We start from the raw sequence: 26,933 nt of genomic DNA, 5'->3' as shown, positions 1-26,933 counted from the left end.
TAGACATGCAAATTGATGAGTGCTCAACACATATTTTAATACTTTTATTGGAATATATTTCCCGTTAAATCTAGTAATTTTGCCAGTGAATGTGAAGATAATTATTTTCTAATAATTAATACTTATATGTAGAAATAATCATCAAGTATTTCACGGCTTTGTGGAACATATTCAACAGATATTCGCTTCAAGCAATTAAGACCACAACGCAGCACGTGTCTCGTACAAAAGTGTAAACTTTAGAATCCTCCACTAATGAAAATTAAAATTTCGTAATCATGTGAGATACATATATAAAATCACACACACACACACACAGGACGGAACACATAGACACAATCTGATTAAGGCAAGTAATATCAATTGGCTGACAGTATGCTAAATTATGGATTATGCCCCTGGGGCGACAATCCGCATATCGGTTACAATGTGCCCACATACCGCACGTGACACAGGAGCTTGCGCATTGCAGCCGTAATCGTAACCGACTCGTTTCCTTCCGCCAAAACACCTCGTTACAAAGGCCTCATTGAGGAGCGGAAGCAGTTGGAGGACGAAACGAAGCAGCGGTAAGAGACAGAGGAGGAGGAGGAGAAGGAGGATTTGTTAAGCCATTGCCTCAACTCTGTCCACATGTGCTTAATTATAATTACGCAATTTTAATATCAAAACATGCCCGACACGAAAGTCTTTCAAGCGAGCCAGGAAGCCAGCTCATGTCCACGCTGAGGTTCAGTTTCAGGTTGAGGTTTAGGTCCAACCTTTAACTAACTCTAAGCGGCCGAACTGGGGGGTTGTTGAGTTGTTGGCTTGTTGCTGACGTTTGTCAGGTTTGCGTTGAAAAGGCGAAAAATGATGAATGAAATACGACGATTTTCAATGACAACAAGCGAGCAAGCAACCCCCGGACTCAAGCAACTGAGCTATAGTACATGCCTGACAGGTTCACCCACACCCATCCACCTTCTGGTCACACCTCACTCCAGCACGCACACTTTGAGCTTTGATTGAGCATATCCGGTGGGATTAATGGGGGGATGTTTGCGGTTATTTATGCCCACAAGTCAGTTTGTCAGGAATCGGCGTAGCCAGGCTACCTTTGCCTTCTCTTTCGCTCTGCCTCCCTCCTTCTCTACACCGCATCGTTCAGCCAACCGAAAAATATTAGCTTTTATGATATTGATAGAAGCCGATGTCTATTGACAATTAAACAATAGCACAACCACAAGGGGCGGTTCTCGGTCCTTGGTCCTCTTCTTTTTTTGGGGGTAAGTACTTGCTAGTTAGCTGGGCGTTCTTATTGCCACAACAAACCTACGAACTCAAGCAGCCATATAGCTCACAGGGCAACTCCGATAGCCATCTAATGTATTGCTGAATTTGGCGCTAAATTAATATGCAGCCCCGTTCTGCGGCTGAGTTTGGGTCTGAGTTTGCACATAATTTGCTGAGAGCTGTATGTTTATTAGCTGGATTATTAAGTCGTTAATATAATCTGGATGTATTAAGAGCATGCTTCGGGTTTGTTGCAGTCGCATATGCCGCAAATTTTATTCAAAGCAAATCAAATTTTATAAGAGTAGTCTTTATAGATATATAAAATAGATATGACAAAACTAAGGAAAGGGCGTTGCACAAACTAGCAGCAACAGAAAAGAGATCATTTTAAAAAACGAACAATAGGTATTTATTTTGTTTTAACATGACAACAGTTGCTCAAGAAATAACAAACAAGGTGACAGAAGCGGAGACAGGACCGAAGGTCATCTAATAAAAAATTCCAATGATAATTATGACAATCGTACGTGATAATTGCAGCAACACAAAGACCAAAGACCCTCCCACACACACTCGCACACCTACACGTTCCCCCAGCACTTTGTGTATGTCTGCAAATGCTCAAGAAAAGCGATGCCGACTCGTGACAGCTCTGGAACATAAACAAACAGACGGCACAGACAAACTTCTAATTAGTAGGTAGAGATATACACAGTTTCAGTTCCGAAAATGTTTTGGGGTCTGAGCAGATGGAGATGTGCAGGGAAGTATTAATAAATATATGAAGATTTGATGGTGTTTATCTTTAAAATATTGTCTACTAGACATTGAGGCATCAGGCACGCACACTAAGATGTGTGTGGAGGTCAACATATTGCAATGGGCGAGGTCAAGTTTTGGTCCATTTACTGTGATAATTTTGGAGTGCACCACGTGTTCTCGTTCAATTTGGTTGGATATTTCACATCGATATGACCTCAAAAATCACAAACACTGTTGTATAAATTTTCAATGGGATTTTATTGTGCAACATTTTAACCATAGAAACCGCCGGGGTATCCGAAACCGCCAAAACCGCCGTATCTGGGGTATCCGCCGTATCCTCCAAAGCCACCAAAGCCATGATGACGATGACCATAGCCGCCGTAGCCGGGTCCAAAACCATAGGGTCTTCCAAAGCCTCCATAGCCTCCATATCCACCATAGCCTCCAAATCCAGGACCAAAGAACTGGCGTTTAGTACGCACTAGCTGCTCCTGTTGGTCCTCGGCATAGACCAGAGACAATAGGACGCCAACAATCAAAGCGAAGAATATTAAAGCGCGCATTTTGGTTTATTTAATTCACTCGACGAGATACGATATTTGCAAAATTTTAATTCGAACTGTGCTCAACCAAGTGTCGGGAATTGGCTTTTATAGTTCGCAGTTGTGTCATTTATCGTCTTGATATTAATGAAATTCAAGAACAATCTCTGTAGAATTCCCCAGTTGTTTACCTAAATCAGATGCTAAACTCGTTTCTCATTGAATGTGTAAACAAAAAACAATACTCGATGTCCACTTAATCTTGTTGATGTTTCTTTTTATTTGTGGTGTGGCTTTAGATTTGACGAAATAAACGTTTTGAAACCTACAAAAAAATAAAAAACGAGTTCACATATACTTTCAGGGGTATAGCCCCATGAACATTGAGCTCAAATTAATAAGTGTTTATTTATGTTCGGCTTAGGCAAATTTACAAATATCTATTCTAGATACGCTAACATGTGATTTAAAGTCATCTCTTAGAATTCTTTTTTAGAAGTATTTAGTATAAGTAATTAAGAAATCAGTATAACTCTGGATAAAATGTTATTATTATGATAAGATCTGTGAATCTGTGATTCATTCACTGTTTCCAGTTTCCGCAAAGAGGCAAACTGGTTGCCATAACTGTGGGCAAGGTATTAATGCAAATAAGCTGCAGAACCGTCTCACAAATTAGTCTAATATACAAATTTAATTTGATTCAAGTAATAAAACGAAGATAAAAGTTAAGTAACATTATTTAATTAGCGTAGCATATGTGCGAATCTCTCCTTTTAATAAAGTTTTAGATAAAAACTTTTAACTATATTCAGTATAATTAAAAAAAATTTTGCATTTATTAATTTTTGTTATTCATATCAAAGAATTAAAATAAGTTAAAATTTTTAAGTCGACTAAGCGAGAAATAATAATTTAAGACGCTCATATGAAATGTGAGTAGGTCTTCTACAGTCAAAACTTACTCTAACTGTTCCTAATTTTTAGAATATTTTAGTCACTACGAAATACAGTGGGACAAATAATTTAAAATATAGCGCAAACTCGTCAAATGGCGAGGAATGGAAGTGAATGATTTCTATAAAGAGACGTAAACCCGCAAACAGGTGTGAAAATATATTTTTGTCACTCACGATTCAATTGTTTTTGGTTTTCTTTATCAAAGCGAAGATTTAGTATATTAGTTGAACGTTAACACGGAAGCTGGAAGACTTTCAAATATTTAACAGAACCACATATATCGCTTAGGGTAAGCACAACATCATGTTTATGCTTGGAAACTCCCAAAGTGATCAATGACTCGATGCTAAGCAGAAGCATATTAAATTACCACAATAACCGAATAAACAAATATTCTTTTGTTGTAGCTGTCTGTCCGAGTGACTTGCTTTGATCTCGTGTATGTTTCTTTTGATATTCGAAGCGATGCGTCAGAAAGATCGCCAAATCGAGACTTCCACTTTGTATTACATTCGATTTTGCGCCATAAATCAATGAATGCATGTGAGTTGGACAAGAAAAGCAGATCGATTGTGGATTGTATCACCAACAGCAAAAGAGAGAGAGAGAGAGAGAAAGAGAGCCATCAGAGATCATTATTATCATTTATACGCTGATATCCATGGTCGAATACTTTATATACTTTGCACGCGGCTCCAAGTTGTCCGTTGTCCGTTGTCTGTTGTCAGTCCCAAGTCCCAAGTTGCTAGTTGCACATGTGCGGCACAGACATTGATATCTTGACAACGCATTTTCTTATAGCCCGACGAGTTTTCACTTCGATTTTCGATATGTGCCGTTAAGATATTGCTCGCCGAATGTATATATCTGTGTGTGTGTGTGGTTGTGTATGTGCGGTTGTATGCTTGTGATTTAAGGGTACCGTAAATCACGTCGCTTGTCTAATTTCGTCTCGCTTGAGATTCCCCACATACTTGCCAACTCAATGGAATTATTTCTTCATCTCTTTGGCTTGTCAAGTGCTTCCAGCATAGTCTCCGACTCTGCCCCACAAATGTGGCACATTTTGCACATGTACACATGTATATCTGTGTGTACTAAGTGTATGTATCTCTGACTCTCTATCTGCCTCTGACTTTGTATCTGCATCTTTATCTGCAACTGTATCTATGACAAGAGTTTTCTGCCTTGTTTTGTCTGCCTACATTTATCGATAGCTGTTTTGCACTTACAACTGAAGACTTACTTTTGTTGCACAACTTTTAAATTGTCGTTATAATTGTCTCTCTTTCAGTAACTACACTTAACTGACTTAATATGTCCAAGTCAGATAGATCATTTCCAATGAGTGCCGTTGTCAGTATTTCTCTCGAATGTAATGAACGATCAATAGCTATAATTTAAGTTGTTAGTAATTTACAAGTTGTTTCATCATTATGCCATCTAAGCCATCTAGACCTCTGCTTAGTAGTTTATTTGCTTGTATGGTAGTTGATTTGCTCGAGCACAAAAAATGTATTTCTCTAAAGTCATAAAGACATTAAATAGAGAGGTTATTTTTTTCATTATACGATTTGAGATAGAAATTTATTGCAAATTTGTGATTTGTTATTACATTCTAAATCTAACTAGTGATGTCAGTACAGCTAATTTATTTATTACTAATCGAGCCCCAATGACTCTAAAACCCGTTACTCAAATTAAATTTTAAGTTGTCGAATTTAATAAAACGGTTACTTCCGCTTATCAACCCATTCAAAATACAAATACTTTTAATGTAGAGTACAAAATATAGCAGATTGTTTCTTTGGCTGACAATCTGGTATATTTTGCACTACATATGTTACATATCAATATACCAAACATGCAATTTTGAAAAATTTTTCAATATTTTTGTGGCATATTATTTTGATATATTTTGAGAACAATACCGCAATATTTTCCTTTTATTCAAAATGAGTAGCATGTATCTTTCTTACTTGTTTGTCATATAAAATTACTAAAGCATGTGAAATGTGAAAATATAGGTAATTGTAATTTTAAAAAATCGTCCATTACATTTAACAGATTTTTTACTATTTTAAGAAGATACTCCAATAAATTGGAACATTTTTTTAGTATTTTGACTCTGTGTGATATTTATTTTAATTTAAAAAATCGAAAAATAAGTTTTCATGGCTGAAATTTTTTTAAAAATGAAAACTGAATTATTATTTTATAACTCAATTTAATAAAAACAAATTTTAATAATCTTAAGAAATTCAATAGCTTATATTTTTCTAACGTTTTTAGAGAACAGTAGATTCTGTGCACCTTAGAACAAGTTTTATTACACGTGTATATCTAACATATGCACATAAATTAATATATTCACATAAATTGTAAGCAAGCAAACGAAATTTCAATGGATATTTTGCGTTTTGAGTCATATTGACGAATTTAGATTTTTATTGAAATTTATTGAAACACCTTTTGTCAAATGTGATTTACAAATGTCTTAAAGTTATATTCGGTATTATAACGAGTCTAAAAGTACAGTTAAACGAGAAAACCAGTGTCAACACTTACTCAATCACGTTAAACATTTAAGTATAATAATTTAGTGAGAACCAAAGCTCTGGTAATACAACATTTTTCATATACATTTATTAATTAGCTTAATAGCTTCATTTGAATAATGTAATTTTACTTATAACAATGCATTATCGGAATTTAATAAACATATTTATGTATAAAAGTAGTTTGAAAGTATGTCGATCGACAATGAACTAGAAACTCTTCGAAAGCGAGAATAAACTTCGAAATATAATTAATATAATTAATTCGTTACGAAAAAAATTAAATTTACATAATTTATTTGTTATACGAAAAACCAAAACTTCAAATTGGTACAGGATTTTCGGAAATCTTTCAGTCCAGTACAATTAACTGTACATTTTATATATAAGTATTTAAAATATACATGAATGTACATTTACAAAAAATATCTTAATTCTTTAGTTGTTATCACTTGACTGCATTCTACTCACTTCTTTTTTTTCGTAATCCAAAATAAAAATGAACTTAAACTCGACGCTCCAGTTGCAGTCCCGGCATTTCTTTGAATTTAAGTGTAACATAATCAACTACTAATAAATCTTCGAATCGGTAGCTTGTGCTAAATTTAAAATTTCGTAATATTTTGGCCAATGTCAGTTTTATCACCATTATTGAATATTTTGCACCTAAAAAAATAAGAGTTTAGAATTAAATTCAAATATGAATAATATTATTAATTATTAATTTTTTCATACCTATACAAGTTCGTTTGCCTTTCAAAAAAGGCAAAAAGGCATATGGATGTTTATCTCGTAAATTTGATGGCAGAAAATGATCAGGATTATATTTATGTGCATCCGGCCCCCAGATGTCTTTACTGCGATGTGTGTGGATAATACTAATGCCAATTTCAAGACCTTTTGGTAACACAATGCCATTTGAGAGTTTAAAATCATGAGATATTTTACGGGCTGTCATTGGGAATGTTGGCATCAATCTCATGCTTTCATTGATAACCATGCCCAAGTACTCTAGCTTTTGAAGATCCTCATATGCGACTTCAAAGTCTCCAGTATTGGGAAACACCGATTTAATTTCCTCAAAGACTTTCTCCTGATATTCGGGAAACATTGCTAAATTCATCAAAGTATATACCATTGTAAGTGCGGTTGTCTCGAACGCTCCAAAAACGATTGTATTTGATTCTTCCACGACATTTGTATAATTAAATAAACGGTTTCGGAACTGCTCAATTGCAACATCAACAAATGTTATGCTCTGAGTTTTTGTTGTATTATTTTTATAATCACTCTCGAGTTTTGCGACAATTATCTAAAAAGTCGTAATGCATAATTAAATTAATGCAATATTGTAAATTTGAATAGCTTACCTTTTTCAGAAATGATTGAATGGTCGACCTGGAATCGTCTACAATTTTTAAAGTTTTACTCCATGGGCGAAAAATATTAAAGTTAATCCAAGGTTTTAAGAATAACACAACCCCTGCTGCAAAAAGACTTTTCAAAAAGACAACATAATAGTTAAAATAATATAAAAATGGTCTGATCTAAAATACCTTTTATATTTATTTACTAGTGTGTCGTTTTGAATCATGTTTTCCTTCTTCACTTCAGATCCCATCGTGGTTTCTGTTAATGAATGTTGTTAATATCATTAACAATTATCTTATTATCTCTGAATTAAATTTCACTTACGAATCGCGGTTCTAAAAGAAAAATTTTGAAATCGAGAAAGTAACTCTTTCTCTCCCTTGCCAACAAATGCGTCCAACTCTTGAACTAATGAACTCGACTCATCATTGAAGATAGTCATAAAGCTGAGCAGGATATTATGTCCAAAAGCAGCATTCAAAACCCTGCGATGCTTGCTCCAAACGGGATCTAGAATAGGCAAAATGTAACAAAGCAAAACAAAACGCAGTACGAATGTACAAGTGCAACATACTATCAAGAGTTAAAATGGCAGAGCCAAGAAGCTGTTGAATAACGCCGAAAACTAAACGACTTTTGTTAATGGCATTGGGTACGGTTAATAGTTCCTGAATCAATCTTGGATCACTGACTACATACATAGGTGTCGGACCCATCCAAAACAAATATGATGGTCCATACGTGCTCATTAAATTTCCCAAAGTGTTTACGCCTTTAAGTAAAATAAATTAGAAACCAAATAGACGACATTTTTTTGCATACCTTCGTTATTCCATAACTTGTGTAAGCTGCCTAGAATGGGATATCCAATTGGACCAGGTAACTGAAACATCACTCGGTAAAAACCTCGACGTCGCCATAACAAATATATCCAGAGAATCACTAGATAGACGAACAACAGTTGGATGAACAACATGTTATGGACCTTTAGCTTTGAGACATAGAAATATATTGACCGTTTCAGCTCTTCTTCGAAGCTTATATAGGTTTTTAGAGAACAAACGAGATTAGCTGACGGCCTTCAACTTTATTTTGATTTTATATCGAATCTCGAAGATAGTTAAAATAGTTAGCAAACCGGTGTTAATGAATAAATATTCAAGCTATGCAAAGGGTATATTATCTTAGTGACAAACGAATCTGTGTTCATTCGCTCTGGTTTTATAGTCAAAAAATGGGTATCGGATATTTCGCGGTCGGGCTCAATAAGCTGTGGATTTCTTAGTTATTGTTAATGGGGATATTGACCGCAACAAGAAATTGACAATACAGTTTTTACATATTTATAAAGTCTATATATATGTTACACACTGATCTGTACAATGCGTACTGGAAAGATTGATTGTGTTACATGTAACATAAATCGAAGAATTATTGCTTAAAATAATTTAAATGAATCATTAAACGTTTATTTTGGAATTTGAGGAAACTCGTAAAGTAGTTAAAGTTTTCTGATTATGTAATTGCGTTGTTATCGGAGAGCATCAAAGATATTTTGGGGGACTCGTATTTATAAATATGTATAAGTTAAAGATTATATTAATACTATCATTAAGGATTTTGCTATTTTTTATTTGTATATTAGATATGTGTAGAGTTAGGGTATATCGCTGTCGAGCATTGCTACCCAGACATTATTAATATTTTTGCAAGTTTACCATTTTGTCGCGTATCGTAGAATTTATCATTGATTATTTGTAAAAAAACGTCTGCTCCAGTCGGGTCTTAGCTGGCAATCTGGCATATCTGGTTACTTTATGGTGTATTTTAAATGTAATGGTATATAGACATACCAAATATATCATTCAGTATATTTTTGTATTTTTCAGTACATCCTTTTGCTTTTATTGAAAATGGGTAGTGGGTATCTAGATATACTTATATTATATTACATACAGACTAGTTAAATGCTGATTATTTGGTCGATTGAGCATGATTTTATTTTGCATGAAATGAAATCAATATTCTTTAAACCATAAATAAAATGTCAAAAATAAATTTGACAAATTTGTTCTTAAATTGGAGAATAGTTGAATTTATATATTTTAATTTTTCAAGAATTAATACAAAATAAGAGCATCCAAAAAGTTTCTTTGTTATTAGAATTAACCAATTATTAATGTGTGTGAATGTGATCGACTGTTATATACCTGCTATCCATTCTTAATAAACACAAAATATTGGGTTGTTTAACCTTTGAAATATTCCACACAAATATATTAAACCATTCCATACATTCAAATTATACCATACAATGCAAAATATATATATATAAATGTTTACCAATTGAATTAAACCCCTGCAGATTTATATGAATATTTGATTTAAAGTTATTTATTGGAAAAGTTCTTAGTTTGTTATCAATAAATATGCAGAAAGCATTGAGACTCTTGCTTTAATTAAGCTTTATATTCAACATTAAGTCTGTCTGTTCGATTTCATTAATTTGCAGAAGGTGGGGGCAATGTCTTATACAAAGTTGATGTTTTTTATATAAATAATGGTCGCTCGTACTCTTATATCCGGAAATGCATATACAGGCAGTCAGACAGGCGGCAAGATAGCTGTTTTTGGACATTTCGGTTGTTGGCGATCAAGAATATATTATATAAACATTATGAAGTTGAAGATGACACGGGAATAATGATAAGCTCGAAGATATCTTCAGTATTTTAAATCTAAAGAATATCGCATAATTTAGGCAAATAAGGGCTTAGTATACTTTTCATGCAGAGTAGATGAATGATTGGTTTTTATTTTTTATTTGATAACAAAAATAAATGTACAATAGTAACTGTAAAGATTTCAATTTCGTCGATCTAGTTGCAATCCAGGTAATTTCTTTAATTTCAGTGTAATACTGTCGACAAATTCTAGATCTTCAAAGCGAAATTTTGTGGTTAATTTATAATTTCTTAATATTTTTATCAATGTAATTTTCATCGAAATTAATGCATATCTCCAGCCTGAAAATATATAAATTCAATTGGGCTTAATAAAATATAGGAAATAATAAAAATATTAGTTAGATATACCTATGCAGTTTCGCTTGCCCTTCAGAAAGGGAATAAACGCATATGGATGTTTATCTTGTAGACTTCTGGGCAGACAATTATCTGGATTAAACATATCTGCCTCTGGACCCCAAATGTCTTTGTTGCGATGCATGTGGAAAATACCAATGCAAAATTGAAGTCCCTTTGGCAACACAACTCCATTCGATAGCTTTACATCTTCAGTAACTTTTCGTAGGGACAATGGAAGTGCTGGCATCAGCCTCAGGCTTTCATTGATGACCATGCCTAAGTACTCTAGATTTTGTAGATCCTCATATGCGACCTCAAAGTCTCCAGTATTGGGAAATACAGATTTAATTTCCTCAAAAACTCTCTCCTGATATTCGGGAAACATTGCCAAGTGCATCAAAGTGTAGGTTATTGTAAGAGCGGTTGTCTCAAATGCTGCAAAGACGATTGTGTTTGCTTCATCCGCTACATTTTGATAATTGAAAACTTGGTTCTTAAATTGATCAATGGCAAGATTCACAAATGAATTTGTCTTGACCTCTGGTTGATTATTTCTAGAAGCATCCTCTAGTTTGTTGTCGATCATCTAAATCAGAATTAGATAAAGAAATTAAGGGGTTTTTGAAAGACATTCTTACTAACCTTATTAATAAAGTTTCTAATATTCGAATTAGAGTCTTTGACAAGCTTCCCAAAGTTGGTCCAGCAGCGAAATAATTGAATTCCAAGCCATGGTTTTAGGATCATTTCTATTCCAGCCTCCGTACAGCTAATCATAATATTTATAGTTTTAAACCATATTTTAAATGTTCAAGTGATAAAATTACATTTGATACTTCTCCATTAATGTTTCATTTTTATATATTTCTTCTTCTTTGACATCAGATCCCAAGGTAGTTTCTGTGCGTGTGAATAGGTGTTAATTAAGTCTGATTTCAGTTCATCAAATTAAACTTACGTGTCGCAATTCTTAAGGTAAAATTTTTCATATATGAAAGCATTTCATTTTCCCCTTTACCAACTAGATTATCCAGTTCCTGAATCAAGCTACCTCCCTCATTATTGAAAATGGGTATAAAGCTGAGTAACACCTTGGGCCCAAATGCAGGATTCAAAACCTTGCGATGTTTACTCCACTTTGGGTCTATGAAGCAGAAAAGTAAAAGCTTGAAAGATTCAACATTTTTAGTAATACTTACCATCAAGCACAAGAACACCACTACCAAGAAGTTCTTCCAAAGTATGGTAAGCAATTCTCCCCTTACTCAAGGCATGGGGCGCCGTTAATAGGTCTTGAACCAGACTGGGCTCAGTAACAAAATATACTGGAAATGGACCAAACCATCCCAAAAATGCTGTTCCATATTCTTGAATTTTAACTGCTAAGACCCGTAAGAAACCTGAAAGCTAACATTTTATTTTTAAACAACTGTCTACTATTGTTATTATTTACCCTTTTCTATCCAAAATTGGTGCAGGTTTCCAATTATGGGATATCCTTTTGGACCAGGCGTCCTGAGCATTAATTGATACAGTCTTCGACGACTCCATATCACATATATCCATAACCCCACTAGTAAAGTAATCCACGGCAACATTGTATGAACCTTATGCTTCAGAAGATATAAACACTTTGACTTCACAGAGTTTTAGATTTGTGTTTTTATACAAAGTGTTTGAGATTAACTTTATTGACAAATTAAAATTTCGTACATGTACATATTTAGCAAAAAAAAATAAAAATAAATAAATGAGAAGCAAGCAACGAAAATGTATGGAACAACCCAAAGGTGACATTTTGTACTTTGAAATTTGGATATTTATAATTTAGGAAGATTTTTCCATCTCTAAGCAATTACTACACATTCTCGATTTGGATTCGAAGCGACATATGAATCATTGGGGAATGTAATTTTAAATAGAAGATTACAAAAATGACATAGCTTTATTTAATTATGGCGCTACTGTTAATGGTGTAAATTAACTTAAACATTATGTTATTAAAAGTCTGGTAAGCACATTCTGTACTAATAAAAGTTAACATATTTTAAAGATTACTTCAATTCAAAGTCAAGTAAGGCTTGTGTTTAAATATCTATTTTTTTGTAGATACATTCTTTACTAAGTAAACAATTCATGGTATACATTAATAATTGCGGCGATGACATGTACTAGATTTAGTTACCAAATCAAATGAGCTGTAAATTTGTGACTATTCGTGACGATTGTGACCCCCATCCATGACACATTATTCGTATACACTCCAGCGTTTAGACAATAGGTGAAAACTGGAACCTGTCATTTGGCTGTCAGGTAAAAACTTATTTGAACATAACCGAATTAAACCATAAACCATTTGGCTTGTCATCAAAACAATAACCACCCTCCATTGAATCACGCAATGAACTCGGAAAATAAAGTTTCCATATGATATCATTGGTGTCCCCATGCTGAACTTTTACCCAAGTTTACTTTTTTGAGGAGCAACTAATTGGGGCATGTCACGTGGTTGTCAGGCACTCAATGCACTTTAACTAACTTTTATGACACCAATTATTGACTCAACGTCAGTATAGAACACAAATCTAGCACTGACCAGTAAATAAATGAATTGTATTTTATAAAAACGAACAAATATATCGTAGTTTGTGAAAAGGTCTTAGTGAGAGTAACAATGATAATTATGTATTTCCATTTAAATAAAATTAGTTGTTTAAGCGGATATAAAAATTATACCTAAATCCTTAAATAAACTTGTATGACACTTATCACCTATTGAAAAACAAAGTATCCTTTATCGGATTTATATTTTATTTATTATAAACTTTATCGTATTATGTTAAACTATGTTTAAGTTTACTTCAAGCAAATATTTTCCATTCCAAATATTCAAATATAATATTAAAAGTTATTTATGTGAGTTTCATAGAAAACTGTGGATTTTGCTTATACAGAAAAATTCTTTTGTTATAATTCGTATAGAAAATTCTTCGAATAAGATTTATGTAGATTCGCTGCATAGGTAAATGAGAACGGCATACATTTCGATACATTCTCAGATTCATTTCAATATCGCTGTCTTTGTTCGCGAAAACTTTTATTTGGGAATTTCATTAAGATTATGGGGTAGATTTTCGCACATGCTGAGGTGCTCTAGATTTCCTAGCTGTTAAATACAGCGACAATGGATTTTCTCGGACAGCGTAGGGTGATGTGGGTCTCAGGTAACTGCAATGAAGCAGCTGGGCGTCCTCTGGACCCCTAAGTTTGGTGGTTACCCTGTAAGATGCTGCAACTTCTTTTATGTATGTTGGGTGCAATTCCTCAATTCCAATCGATGTGAATATTTGATGATCGGTTTTTTGTATGCAAAACATGTTTGCAAATTTTTAAAAGCGTTTTTCCCACTTTTTTGATGAGGTAAGAAAATTAGGTTTGTTTTTTTTACGTTTTGTTCGCGCAGTCATAATAAGGCGTCCCATAATTTTTAGGTACATAGTGTCTACCAGATCTGCATGACCTCAATTACGTATGGATGACCCCTTTTGAAAATGGAAAAGATTTTTTTTAGATTTCGAAAATAAAAGGAACATCGAGATATTCTCAATTTAGAACGAAACTATTTCTTGAAGCATATAAGAGAATTTAAGAGTTGCTAAAATTTTAGTATATATTTAGTTGCGAATTTTAGTACAATTATAACTATAGTAATTGCGGTTGTGATCAGATCAAAATTGTGGAAGATATTAAGAAAATACTTTTGTATGAACAAAAACGCCTACTTACTAATGGTCTTAGTTGCTTTGGCTGACAATCTCGCATATTGTGCCGTCTATGGTATATTTTAAATGTGACACTATATCGATATACCAAGTAAACCATTCGGTATATTTTTAGTAATCTTGCATTTTTGGTATATTTTGAGAATAATACCGCAATATTTTGCTTTTATTCAAAATGGGTAACGGGTATATCACAGTCGAGCACACTCGACTGTAGCTTTCTTACTTCTTAAGAATACTATCGAGCAAAGGTTATTTTAAGGAGTTGATTTATTTGCTCTTAGCTTGAAGTTATTATGTTTATTTTAAGTATTAAACTTAACCCTAACAAAATTTAACAAAAATACATACATTTGCATGATTCTTAATGTTAGAAACACTACTAACATATGTCCATTTCCCGCCAAAATGTATGCGAATGCAGTCCACTATAAACCCGACTTCACGCCTAATCAGCATCTAAGGCAACGAACAATAAACAAGAAAAGTCTGCATAAATTTAAACCCAAAAATCGGAGCAAAATAAATGACAAAAATGTCAGTCTTTTAAATTTCTTCTTGGTCATTTCTTTGCCTGCTTGAAATTACAGCTCTGTCAACATTGATCTTTTGACCTTTACGCTTGAATAGTTTAATCGCCAGACATGCAAAATAATGCATATGAGATTGCACATGAGTGCTCCAGTCTTACTGGACGCTTGATACTGTTCTCTAGGGGTGGAACTGGACGAAAGGTGCGTTAGAATCGCCAGCCAGCCTAGGACAAAAGAACAACAGCAAAATAGAAAACCAAGAAATGTTAGGACTTTCAATTTGAGACTGTAATACCATAGGTGTCGTTCTTTAAGGGATGAGAAAGTATTTATAGAGAGTTGTTGGGTTTAAAATTGACTCAGATTATCGAGACATCTGTTGAACTATTTCGAACTATATTTATTAATATGTATCTGATTATTTATTACAATTTTCCATCAACCGGTCATAAAAATGATATCAAAATGCAATTTTCCAAAAACCAATCAAATGAATTGCTGCCGCGAACTGAAAAACTTTCAGGTGGGGTCTCGACTCGGAATAATTTTATATGCCCCTCAAGCGAATAACACTTGAACGCTATCAAATTTATGAGCACAAGAATTGAACCCTTTTAGAGAAAACGAAAACAGGAGCCGAACTTCAATGAAATTGCAAGTGTAGCAAACACGCGCCCGACACATAAAAATCTTGGCACTCAAGTGTCGCGATCGTCGTATCCCTTTTTGGTCTGCAGATCTGTTCAGTGTGTGTTGACAGACTACTTAGGGTCAGATCCAATTCTGGGCGTGGGCGCTGAAGCACGCGCCGACGACAGTTGCAGGCTGTGCCATAACTTTCGGAGTTGTCAGAGCGTTTAGCTACTTAAACACTTGAGATATGATTTTGGGGAGCGGCTGCTGGTCGACGTATGAGTTCGTCTCCCAATGATTTCAATGCCTTAATTGCATTGCTTCGATTCCACACATGCTCCACTTCCACTTCCACTGCCACTGCCAGAAAGTCAAGTTGGCGCTTCATTTCATTTTTCGGGGAGTATCCGCGTTTCTTCGCTCTCATCCGCGTGTTAATTTCTGTATTAGTAAATTTATTTGGTTTTGGCAGAGATTTCGTCTTGGGAAAATTTATTGGCACATTAAGATAAAATGAAGTCGTTTATGTGTTTCTCGCTGGGGCTTCCACTCGTCGCATGCGTTGACGTTAAATTTTATTGCCTTTTTTGCTGAACATATTTGATGGGGAAAGATGGGTATAACTCGTATCGCGACTTTCTGTTTCTGATTTTCTCTCCCATCTGTACTCGAGTATTTGAGGAATTTTGTAGTTTTATATTTTAATAATGTTTAGGCATCTCTTGGTTAGATTTATTTGAGCTTAAAGATTTTCGGTACGCTCTGTGGGCAGAATACAGACAGGTGCGGTCTACTCAGAGAATTATTTTAAATACTATTGGATAATAATGGCATTTTCTTATGTTACCACAATGGGTACACTATTAATGGAACCATACTAACATATTAACTATTATTTTAAAAGTTAAGCTTTCTTACGATTTAAAACACGAAGTAAAATGATTGCATTAAAATAGTAAATTTAAAGCAACAAACTCGAGGTGCAATCTCCTCCCTGTTTTAAGCTTCCATAAAAGGATAATGATAGAAGTTCCGCTTAGGAAGTCAAACTTCCTGTAACGGTTTTAGAGGAGTGAGGACAAGGCTCCGCCCTTAGGCAGAGGGTGCAGGACTGCAACTACTGAGTCATTTAGACCGTTGTGGCCACTTGTCCGGCTCCTGTTTAGACTAACTGATTGAGTGCATGACTGACCAGCCAAAGGCAGCGGCTACCTTGACTGAGGTAAGTGAGTGACTGCTGGCTGACTGACAATTAACTAAGCGACACACAGCGGAAAATAGTCGACGTTGCATGCAACATCAAAGCTGCAACCAGCTGTGGCTGGTCCGTTTGATTTTTCAGTTGTCACATGACACCAGCGTCAACGCACCCGCAGCGGCGGCGTGTGAAAAAGTGACTTGGAGATTTTTACCACAACAGGAAGTTGACGCTGCACAGGAAATGTGATTTGTAGTTTTTTTGTTGTTTCTATATTCAAATTTGTTTGTTGTAGCTTCGCTTGAAGTGTCCTGTTTTATCACAGCTTCTAGTTAAGTCTGCTAGCTTGAACAGGTGAGTGTCTGAGTTGAGTTTCCACATCATTTTCATCAGCTTTTCAAGTCAAGCGTTGTAACGAGTCGCCATTTTGTATGGAAGTCAATGCTCCAGGTTGACGCTGTTCGTTCCGAATACGAGTTCTGCTTCAAAGCCAAGTCAACACAAGCAAAAGATGTATATATGTATATTTATTTCCTACAAGTTCATTCACAATGGGGCATAACATAGTCTCAGACTGAAATGTGGATTCCAAGTAATTTAATATTAATTCCACTTAATACCATTAAATTAATTTAAACTGAATAGGTAAAAATAACAAAGTATTGTACAATAAAAACAATTTAAATAAACCATTTTATTTCCATTCAAATTCATGCAGAGAAAAATTGTATTTTATATATTAAAAAATATTATCTGTATATAGTATTTTGTATAGGATATCTAATGCTTCGCTCTACATTTTTTATTCAATTGCTGCACTGTGAATTGCGTTTCGTAATTTTTTCATTTCCTTTGGCTCGTTTTTGGCGCATGTCCTTTTGCTTTTGCGGCCTCAAAGGCGGAAATGTCGGGCTCATGTGTCGCCGTGTACCAATGATATTGTTTGTTGTTGTTGTTTGCTGTTGTCGCTGGAAGTTGTAATCAACATTTTCGCAATAAGAAAAAGACAGCCTGAAAATCGTGCCTTTGTATGTGTTGTGCCTTGTGCTTGTGTATATGTGTGTTTGTCTGCTTGTGTTTGTTTATCAAAAGAGTCAACTATGGCAACCTGGTTGCTCAGAGTTGAAATTTTCAATTTAATTTTCTGAGCTGCCATTTCATGCTGTTTGCTTTGACTTTATTTTTCTGCCTCATTCCATATCTCTGTTTGTGCGTCTTTTTGACGCATGACAACGCGCGAGTGACAGGCGTATGTCCTTCTGCCCGATGTCTGCGACGACGTCGACGTCGACGACGATGACGATGACGACGGCTGCACCTACACACTCATTCAGAGCCCAGTTTAGTCGAATACTCATTCTCTTTCTCCTCACACTCTGCGTGGCACAAAGGGAAACGAGCGCGCTGCTCATTTGTCGTACATTTGGCTCGGCTGCTTTTTATTCTTCTTCCTTTTTGCAAGAAATTGAAGTGTCAAAAATTTTGACATTCGAATTATGCCCTATGACAGATCGACTCAGTCAGGCTCTGATGTATAGTAGAAAAACGAATTACCGCAGAGCTAAAACCATATGGTTTGTATACTTTCATTGATACAATTGCTTTGCACCTTGGCTCGCACTTTGAAAAGTATCCTAAAATATTGTTATTCTCTTAGTCTTTGGAGAAAGTTCCTTCTTTTCTTTATTTCTCAATGTCACTTCTTTAACATCAGATAGCATCACATATTAAGGTATAAAGCTACTGTCGATTGTGCTTAAGTGTAACATATCCACCACCCATTTTCAATAAAAGTAAGACTTTTCCATATTACTCAAAAATATACTAAATTAATATATCAATACATACTGAAATATACCGAAGAATATAATTGGTATACCGATGCACTAAATTCAAAATTTGCATATACAAAATGTAACCGATAATCAAAAGAATCTCCTCCAATAATACATATGTATGTATATTTAATAATAGTTTATTCATCTACAAACTGAAGAAACAATCAGTCAGTTTTAAGGTCACAACATAGCAAGTATAATACTTTCTCGTATGCATGTGTTCAATCCTTTTCCTGCCTGACCGTGTGGAAAAGTCAAACCGCTATCCCTAACTCTAAGACAAAGTACACACCCCGATAGCATTTAAGGGATTTTGGCTTGGGTCGGTGAAGAGAAAAATTATGAATTTATGCAGATCGGGTTGAAAGGGAGCGACAAGGATTCATTTGTGTCATCAGTCAACTTGATGGTGTAATTATAGAACATTACCCAAAAAAGCAACAATGCTGGAAAGTCAAGTTCAAGTGCTGCGCAGAGCCGTGGAAAGTGTTAATAATGATGATGATGCTGAAGCTATCCGCCATCCTGAAACGGGATGCTGATGGCTGGAAACTGGATATTCCGCTCAAATTCGAATAATTGACTGCAGTTACGCGCCTGTTACGAGGACACTATCCTGGAGTTTATTAATTTGCATGTCAGAACAATTTCTCTCTCAAAAGGTGAAATTTTAAACCAAAACACGATTGCCACTGACAGATACATGACGTTCTTGGGAAGTAAATAAAAAAGCATAAAATTTATCTTCATTAAGATTGAGCAACGGTTTTATAGCCGTCAGAAGTTCCGGAAGTGCACTACCTGTAAATAAACTAAACAAGCATCCGGAGAAGAAGGCGGTTGAGCTCAAAGAGTGTTGCATCAAGTCAACAAACGCCATATGCGGAGTGTAAATTGAGATAAAAAGATCAACGGATTTGAACTTCACAATTGCACAGTTGCATCTGTAAGAGACGATCACCAAGTCAAAGCTCAGCAATGATGTGAGAAAATTAGCAAGATCTGGCAACAAAGTGAGTCGTTTGTTGTTGCGCTAGTTGTCACCAAAATGAAGCTACAGGTGTCAAGCAAGGTACACAAGATGTGGCCATAAAGAAGACATCGCCCAGGCAGTTAAACTGCCATTAAAACACACAAAAAATCATTTTGACGGTCGCTGCTCTAGAAAAACTTATGAAGATACGACAATAAATTAAAAATTTTATGAGGCACACGAGTCAACGCTTGAGGTCTGCAAAGTTCACCTGAATAGTTAGCTAGTTTTTATTTGTCTCTGTTTTAGAAAATCTTTTTTTTTTTTTGTGAAAAACACCGGATGTGTATGTAGATAATTAGTTTTTCGGAACTCGCGCACCACAAGAGTCATCAATGTTAAGTCGGCTTCTATGATGAATAATAGACAGAAAGACAGTGAATTTTTCAGTATTACACTTTGACTTTGAATGTTAAAATTGCAATGCATATCTAAAATAGTTTCTACATACTCAAGACGCTCAATGGTTGGTCACATTTCGACAAAATGGCCACCGTTTCATTCTTAATTGTTGCCCTTTCAGAGATTGACCCTTTTGCGGAATTGTAACAAGTTTAACCGAACACGGGACATGGGCCATTTTGAAAAGTTTCGCGCAGCTTGACCTATGAATGCGAGGCAACTGTAAAAGAGAACAACTGGGACACTGAAACTCCCCTGTCTTGGAACTGGGCAAACGAGTTGCAGCGCCAAGACTATGAAAAAAAAATCTGCGCACTTTGGAAAAGGCGGGCAAAGCTAATTTGAATATAAAAATCATTAAAATTCAACGTGAAAACGTCTTAAGTTTCCTTCGTTGGGACGAGAACTCGTACTGTGAGAAGAAATGTTCAAAAGTACGGTGCTGACCTCTGATCCCGCTGGGTGTTCTATCCCTGTCCCATCCCTGTCCCAAAGGAACTCGGAAATTATGTGCGTGACTGACCAATGCGCTGACCAATGTCCAGTTTGTAAGCTGACCGCTGCACATCCTTTAAGACAATACATCCCTTTACTTTAGACTCGTTGTCCTTCAACTGTCCCGTTTTGGCATTGGGCCGCGCTTTATACTGGCCGATTGCCTCATGCCCCATGCTTCATGTTGTCGTCTTAATGATTAATAAAGTCTAATTTATGAAAATAATCTGTTTGCTTGCCGTTGTTATCCAGCAGCATAGACTCGTAATTGAAATGGTTGCTGCCTTTGTTTGCGCGTTGCTCGACTCAACAAATTTTTACTTCCAGGTGTAATTTGAATCCCGAAACTGGGTGTCACTGCCGCAATTGCGTTGCATAACTTATCATCCTGACAAAGCATAACAATGCCAACATCAATCAACTGATTTCCACACAAGCTCAGCAGTTCAGCTTAAGCTTTCTTCGTGCTTTGAATAATTAGCCTAATGGATCTAATATACTGCAAAATGAATACATAGGACATATTGAGCTTTGAAAGCCGAGAGCTTGAACATCCCAAAGAAGTATTGTAAACAAAATTTATTCTTTATTTATATACTGTAATACTGAAATAATATTTTTTTTAAGATGAAATTGGCGACCAGATGAAGTAACATCCTCAATTACATTGACATTCACTTTTTATTGACATTTTAGTGGCACGTGCAGCCCCGTAGCGGAAGATGAGAGTGCAAAAGTCAAACTAAATAGGCCAGAACCAAGAGGCTGATCATTCAGCTATCCCGAATCAAGATCACCTACCCAGATATATAGATCATACAAAAGGAAAGAGATAAAATACACAAAAAAAAAACCGAAGACGTTCAAGAGCAACAGGATCAACCCTTCAGTGCAAACATTTTGATCTTGGGCATTAAAAAGCAAACAAAAAACTGCCAAACGACCTCAATGAAATCCGAAAAAGAGAACAATGATGCTGAGTGCCCTAATTTGTCGAGCTACAGTCTGAACTCGAATGGGTTAACAAACAGCAGACGAACCGCATACACTAAATGGTCCACAATGGGATCGACGGAGGCTGCTGCCTGCTGACGATTGCACGCGTAGGGTCTAGGACCTCGAGGACAGGGTTATGATGGGCGAGGTCCAAGGGTTTCATCTCGTTCTGTCGTTTTGCCACGCCTGATAGGCTTAAGTGGCGCATTGAAAGGATTACTGAGATCACTTTTTCCTCTTTCTCATTCCTTTGCTTTGTTTGTTTGTGTTTTTTTTTTATCTGCTGCTGATGTTGCACTATCCCACCCTGTCCCGCTGCGTGTGCGCAGCTCAACTGAATAACTCGCAAAAAAAAGTAAAAAGATGATGCTGCGCGTTGGTTTCCTGGTCCTTGAATGCTCATTGAGTTTTACGCATCAGAATAGAAATGTGAATGAGACGATTAGCATAGAAATCCGATTGTGAGGATCTGCAATTGTTTATCCATTGTTGACAACAACTCTTGTCTTGAGGGTTGTACTCTGTTGTGGGCGTGTGTGACAAGTGACAAAGTGACGGCGATGTTGCCACTTTTCCCACACTTAACTCACTAAAACCCACGGTTCAGCGGGGGAATTTTGCCGAGCGCAGCCCTTGCCAATTTATACTATCTCTCTTGCCTATTAGACGACCACTTGTCACACTGTGGGTGTCTCTACACACACATACATAGTTGAATACATGTGACCGTGAGAGAGTCGATGTGTTTAAGTGCCATTGAAATGGCGTTCAAGCGGGAATTTTGCGTGTTATTTTCGCTAAATTGCGCTAATCACTTAAACTTTTCAGCACGCTTGCAATTCTTAAGCAAAATGTTTCAAAGAGGGTGCTTAGTTTAATATTGTTGCTATTGTTATTGCGGCTTTTGCTTTTACATATAAATGTATTCATCATGTTTACATGGCGACAGTGCAAAGCGCATTTCAATTACCTTTTCAAAAAAATACCCCTTACCTCTTTGCACAGATTGTTAAACATAAATAATCCCCTGAACATTGATGATATAGTTACCGATTAGTAATTATTATATGAATTTAAATTATACATCAACTTAATATGTAAGAAAGTCGGGCAGTCCCAACTTTGAGATATCGTGAAATATACGAAATTAGTAGATCGAAAAAATACTCATATGTATATACTGAAAGCAATTTTTGGTATGATGATATAACAAGTACAACATACATTTAAAAGTAGAGTATAAAATTTACCAACCATGGAGATCGACCACTGCTATTAGTTTTTACATAATTAAATTATGGCGTGAATAACTTTAAAATTTCGTTTTTATCACAACCAAATTTTAAGGAACCATGTCGACTACATATATATTTTAAATATTTGTTCTAGTCATTTTGAATGTCTTGACTCATCATGCCTGAATTGCATTTTGTGAATATTTATTTAAATAAAAAACTTTCCAGACATTTCAACAAACAGAACGTATCAAATTGTACGAAGGAAGTCAGAATTGTCTGCTTTTATGTGTATTTATATGAGATGGTATTATATGTATACCACATATTCATATAAGTGTTGTATGTATAGCCGATTGATGTTGTGTTGTTGTTGTTCTTATTGTTCTGTTGCTGCAGACAGCTTGTTGATAAGAAGCATTTTGTTTCTTTGAACGACTGATAAGCCCCATTAAATTGCTGGACGAGGTCGATTGACCTGCTTTTAAGCGTCGACTTGTGTGCGTCCGCGCATCAAAAGTACCCTCGATTGCCCCTCAGCTCCTCTATGGCATCCATCTTTAGGCTCTTAAACACACAGACTCCCTCTCTCTCTCTCTTAGTTGTAGCTGTAGCTGTTTGTTTATGACAGGCTGTCAATTGTCAAGCTGAAAATGTAAACAAAATGCGCAAAAAAAATAAATGAAGAAGAAGTATATAGTTTATATGCGGACACATAATTAGCTGCTAAATAGCACTTAGTTAAATATACTGGACTGTGAATATATTTATGACAAAAACAACAGCAAAATCTGTGCTTGTTATCAGACTAACTAAACGGAATTTCCGCACAGTGGAAGCGATTTTAGTTACATAGTATATTATATATATACCTCTATACGTATATGGTTTATATAAGAATCATAGATAGTAACAGCAAGTGTGATTGTTTGTTTGCTTTGTTGTAGTTGTTACGCCTTGATTAACTCTACGCTTATATTGGATCTGGTTGAGCACTGAACTTTTGGTCCTGATCTGTGCAGTGCACCATTGCCGATCTTTGGTGACATCAATTTTTAGGGTGAACAATTTCAATTAGGTTTACGCTGAACCGAGATTGAGATTAAAGTCAGCTGTTTAGTTGAGCATGGACAGCCAATCGATTGCTAAGTTGTGAATTTGCCATTGATAGTGATGCACAATTGTTTAATGTGTGTTTATTGCTATTAACATGTCAAGTTAATCAGCCAACAGCAGAAGCAGCAACTCACACGGCAGTTTTCCTAGAGTATCTGCATCTGTATCCCACGCTGCATAACAATGCCGCTCATTTTTGTCGCAGAAGACAATAGATATATATTCATATTAGAAGCACATTAGGAGCCCACTCGCAGGAGCAGCAACATCAGGCAAGCTGTGAGTGCACTCCAAACCAACGTCAGGAATCACACGTTCTCAAGCTGAAACTGAAACTCACACTCGCACTCATCTTCAGACCCATCTCTCTTCTCAGTTGCAGTTCTAATTCTTAGCCATAACAAAGGCGGCTTTTTGTTTACTGTAGTTGAGGCATAGATGGATGGATGGATGCTTCGCTGATTCGTTGGTGCTTTGGTTCGCTGCTCGCTTCTTTCGCCTACCGCAAATTGTAGCCAAGGAAGCTGTAAACCTTCGTCTAATGTTCACCCTCGCACACACTCACACTCGAAGATAACAAGATGCAAACTGTTACGTACAATGGGCAACGGATACGGTCGGACGGCCACAAAAATACCGTTTAATGAGCACAGCTTGTCTATTTTGTAGATCTTGTCAAAGGATATTGATATTAGCCGGCTGCCCATTTATCTCCGAATCTTTTCTTTTTCCAGAGCCAAGCCACAGCCATAATTCTTACTACTTTATGTGGCACTCAATCGGTTGCTTTGTTTGACCACAAAACGTTGTCGATGTAGTTGAAGTTGACGTTGTTGGGATCCGATTGAATTACGTTTCCTTCCGCACATAAAAATTTAAATAGTCAACCCAAAAGAAGGACCCAAAAATGTTCAGCGTCAAATCCAATTGCATGGGATTAGTTTTTGAATTGGTTAGCACAAAATGTGAACTAAATACGATAAAAATCCATATACAACAAATATAGTATGTATGAGTATGCCAAGTGAAGTTTTTAAATATATTATGTTAAGCTAATTTAATATTAATTATTTTATTTATTTGAGTTTAATCCCGTCACTAATAAGCTCTGTGGTAGAGCATACTGTTGGCACTTTTGCCTCTCTTTATGCATTGCCAGACAAAAGGCGTAAAAGGATAATGCTTAGGACACTTGAGACCCATTGTCGCTGCACTCCACATGAATATGTAATTTAACATGCAGTGAACGAATTGGTGTAACAAAAGCTTTAAGCTCTTTTCTAGTTCGCTTAAGGATACTCTGAAAAATCTGTCCATTTAGCACAGAAGAGAAATTATTACATTTGTGTGCACGACTTGTAAAATCGAATATTTCATTTGGTTTCAAGAGAAATGAAATTAGTCAGTAAGTAGTAAAGGGTCAGCTGATGGTCTATTGACCACTCCCTTTGCCGCCTAAGCGTTCGCTTTATTTGGTCAATTTGTGAAATTTCACACAAAATGAACGACACATCATTTATTATCGCCCTAATCCGTCAGCATCCATCAACGCCTGCCACTTGGAGAAGCCTTTCGCTCACCTTTGCCACCACTTCGAGATCATAGACTTTGACGATTGTCCAGACGCAAATCTCGGCATCATTAGGCGCTACTTTCTCACAGTCAGTCAGGAGCAGAAAAATAATTAACCATGCCAAAATAGCGAAACTGACCATTAACAGCTTGGACAACCTGAACTCATCAGTTCCGACGGTCAATGTCAGAAACTATTATTATCTCTCTAATAACTGAAAACACACGCGTTGTTCTGTAAGGGGATACTTTCTTGACCAGAGAGACATTCCTTCAGGTATCAGTGAATATTTCATAATTTCTACTGTCCAGTCTGATGACGTGCTGTGCAACCCTTTAAGGAATCTCAGATCTCTTCCTTTTCCTTTTATTTTTTTCGTTCTCGTAGTCGCACTCGTATCCTTTTCTTTGCTTAAGCCTTTTGTTTTTCTCGCCATTGTCCGGTTCGGGCACTTTGCATAATCAATAATCCTTGACGCTGCCTCACATTGTCGCGCTGACCAACGAACCAACACGTCTGAAAAGATAAATTATGGTTTGTAGTCAAATTGAAGGCAAACAATCCTTACAATAACCGGCCACGGGATCGGAATGCCTTTTGCATAGTCCACCGAACTACTCCTATGTGTGCATATAAATATTTTAAGGGGTGGTCCTGCAACAACGGCAGCTGCCTCTGAAATGGACAATGGTCAGCGATGATCTCCCGATGCACACTCCAAGCTTCAATCCTCAGCTTGGTGATGATGAAGCCGTGACTCGTGTCCCATGTGCAGGGACTGTTTATTTTTTCTTGGATTTATGTTTTCATTTAGTTGTGGATATTTGAATAAAAGTTATTTGTTAAAGTTTGCATGTCTTGATAAAGACTGTTTAAATATCAGTTTATTTAGCACTTAAGTTACTTAAATTAGTGATATAGAAATTTATTTTAGGAAAGTTTATTAACATTAATTTAATTAGAAATAAAATAAATAGATATCTATTAGGGAATTAGTTTAACACTATAATATAATTAGAATTAAATAGTTAGAATCACCTTAGCAACTATTTCCATAACTAATTGACTTTAATTTGTAGAAAGTGGGAATTAAAGTAAAAGAAAATAATAGTATATTATCACAAGAAAGGTGTTTAAAATGTTTTATAAAATCATTGGACAAACATTATATTTACTTTTAACAAATCTCTGCAATATTTAAAACAATTATCTGATTGACTAGAAGCTCCATATCATAAAAGAATTTTTACAATAGCTCTGGTTGATGAATTCAGTGACCTGAGGGAAAGTAAATATAATTAGAGTTTTATTTAAATTGTGAGAGTCACATATGGATGGAGTCAGTTTGACCTTTGCTATCGCATTGTTATCTCAAATGGTTGCAGTCGCCCCGAGAATGACCGAAGAAAGTCTTAAGACAAACGAGCAGCTGTGCAAATGTCAAGACGTAAGTGTCAAAATGCTCATTAATAACAACGTCCTTAACGCAATTCGGAATCTCTCTGCAATGGTGATGCGGATGTCGATGTGGTTGTGAAT

General features: G+C 35.8%; 4 protein-coding genes and 1 long non-coding RNA gene across 5 annotated transcripts; 1 reads left to right on the top strand and 4 right to left on the bottom strand.

Annotated features, from left to right (window-relative positions):
• Positions 1–2,312: 2,312 nt before the first annotated feature.
• LOC132783943 (keratin-associated protein 19-2) lies at positions 2,313–2,606 on the bottom strand. The gene has a single exon (XM_060789272.1). It carries the CDS (start codon positions 2,604–2,606, stop codon positions 2,313–2,315), a length of 294 nt encoding a protein of 97 aa, XP_060645255.1.
• Positions 2,607–6,608: 4,002 nt separating this feature from the next.
• LOC132783942 (probable cytochrome P450 313a4) lies at positions 6,609–7,726 on the bottom strand. Its single transcript, XM_060789271.1, has 4 exons — positions 7,660–7,726; positions 7,474–7,600; positions 6,839–7,415; positions 6,609–6,643 (listed from the first exon to the last, which is right to left on the bottom strand). Exons 1-4 carry the CDS (start codon positions 7,722–7,724, stop codon positions 6,609–6,611), a joined length of 804 nt encoding a protein of 267 aa, XP_060645254.1. The 5' UTR covers positions 7,725–7,726.
• Positions 7,727–7,790: 64 nt separating this feature from the next.
• Positions 7,791–8,459, bottom strand: LOC132783941 (probable cytochrome P450 313a4). Its single transcript, XM_060789270.1, has 3 exons — positions 8,297–8,459; positions 8,049–8,246; positions 7,791–7,984 (listed from the first exon to the last, which is right to left on the bottom strand). Exons 1-3 carry the CDS (start codon positions 8,448–8,450, stop codon positions 7,791–7,793), a joined length of 546 nt encoding a protein of 181 aa, XP_060645253.1. The 5' UTR covers positions 8,451–8,459.
• A 1,816-nt stretch (positions 8,460–10,275) lies between these two features.
• On the bottom strand, positions 10,276–12,201 carry LOC132785420 (probable cytochrome P450 313a4). Its single transcript, XM_060791513.1, has 7 exons — positions 12,014–12,201; positions 11,760–11,960; positions 11,519–11,704; positions 11,388–11,460; positions 11,203–11,329; positions 10,570–11,146; positions 10,276–10,500 (listed from the first exon to the last, which is right to left on the bottom strand). The coding sequence occupies exons 1-7, from the start codon at positions 12,156–12,158 to the stop codon at positions 10,340–10,342; spliced, it is 1,470 nt and encodes a 489-aa protein (XP_060647496.1). The 5' UTR covers positions 12,159–12,201; the 3' UTR covers positions 10,276–10,339.
• Positions 12,202–18,521: 6,320 nt separating this feature from the next.
• LOC132785479 (uncharacterized) lies at positions 18,522–20,719 on the top strand. Its single transcript, XR_009632323.1, has 3 exons — positions 18,522–18,660; positions 18,713–20,043; positions 20,101–20,719. It is a non-coding gene; the product is annotated as an uncharacterized LOC132785479 (long non-coding RNA).
• The last annotated feature ends 6,214 nt before the right edge of the window (positions 20,720–26,933 follow it).

This window comes from Drosophila nasuta, chromosome 2R (assembly GCF_023558535.2).
Source record: "Drosophila nasuta strain 15112-1781.00 chromosome 2R, ASM2355853v1, whole genome shotgun sequence".
NCBI lineage: Eukaryota > Metazoa > Arthropoda > Insecta > Diptera > Drosophilidae > Drosophila > Drosophila nasuta.
This window is presented reverse-complemented; position numbering and strand designations above follow the sequence as displayed.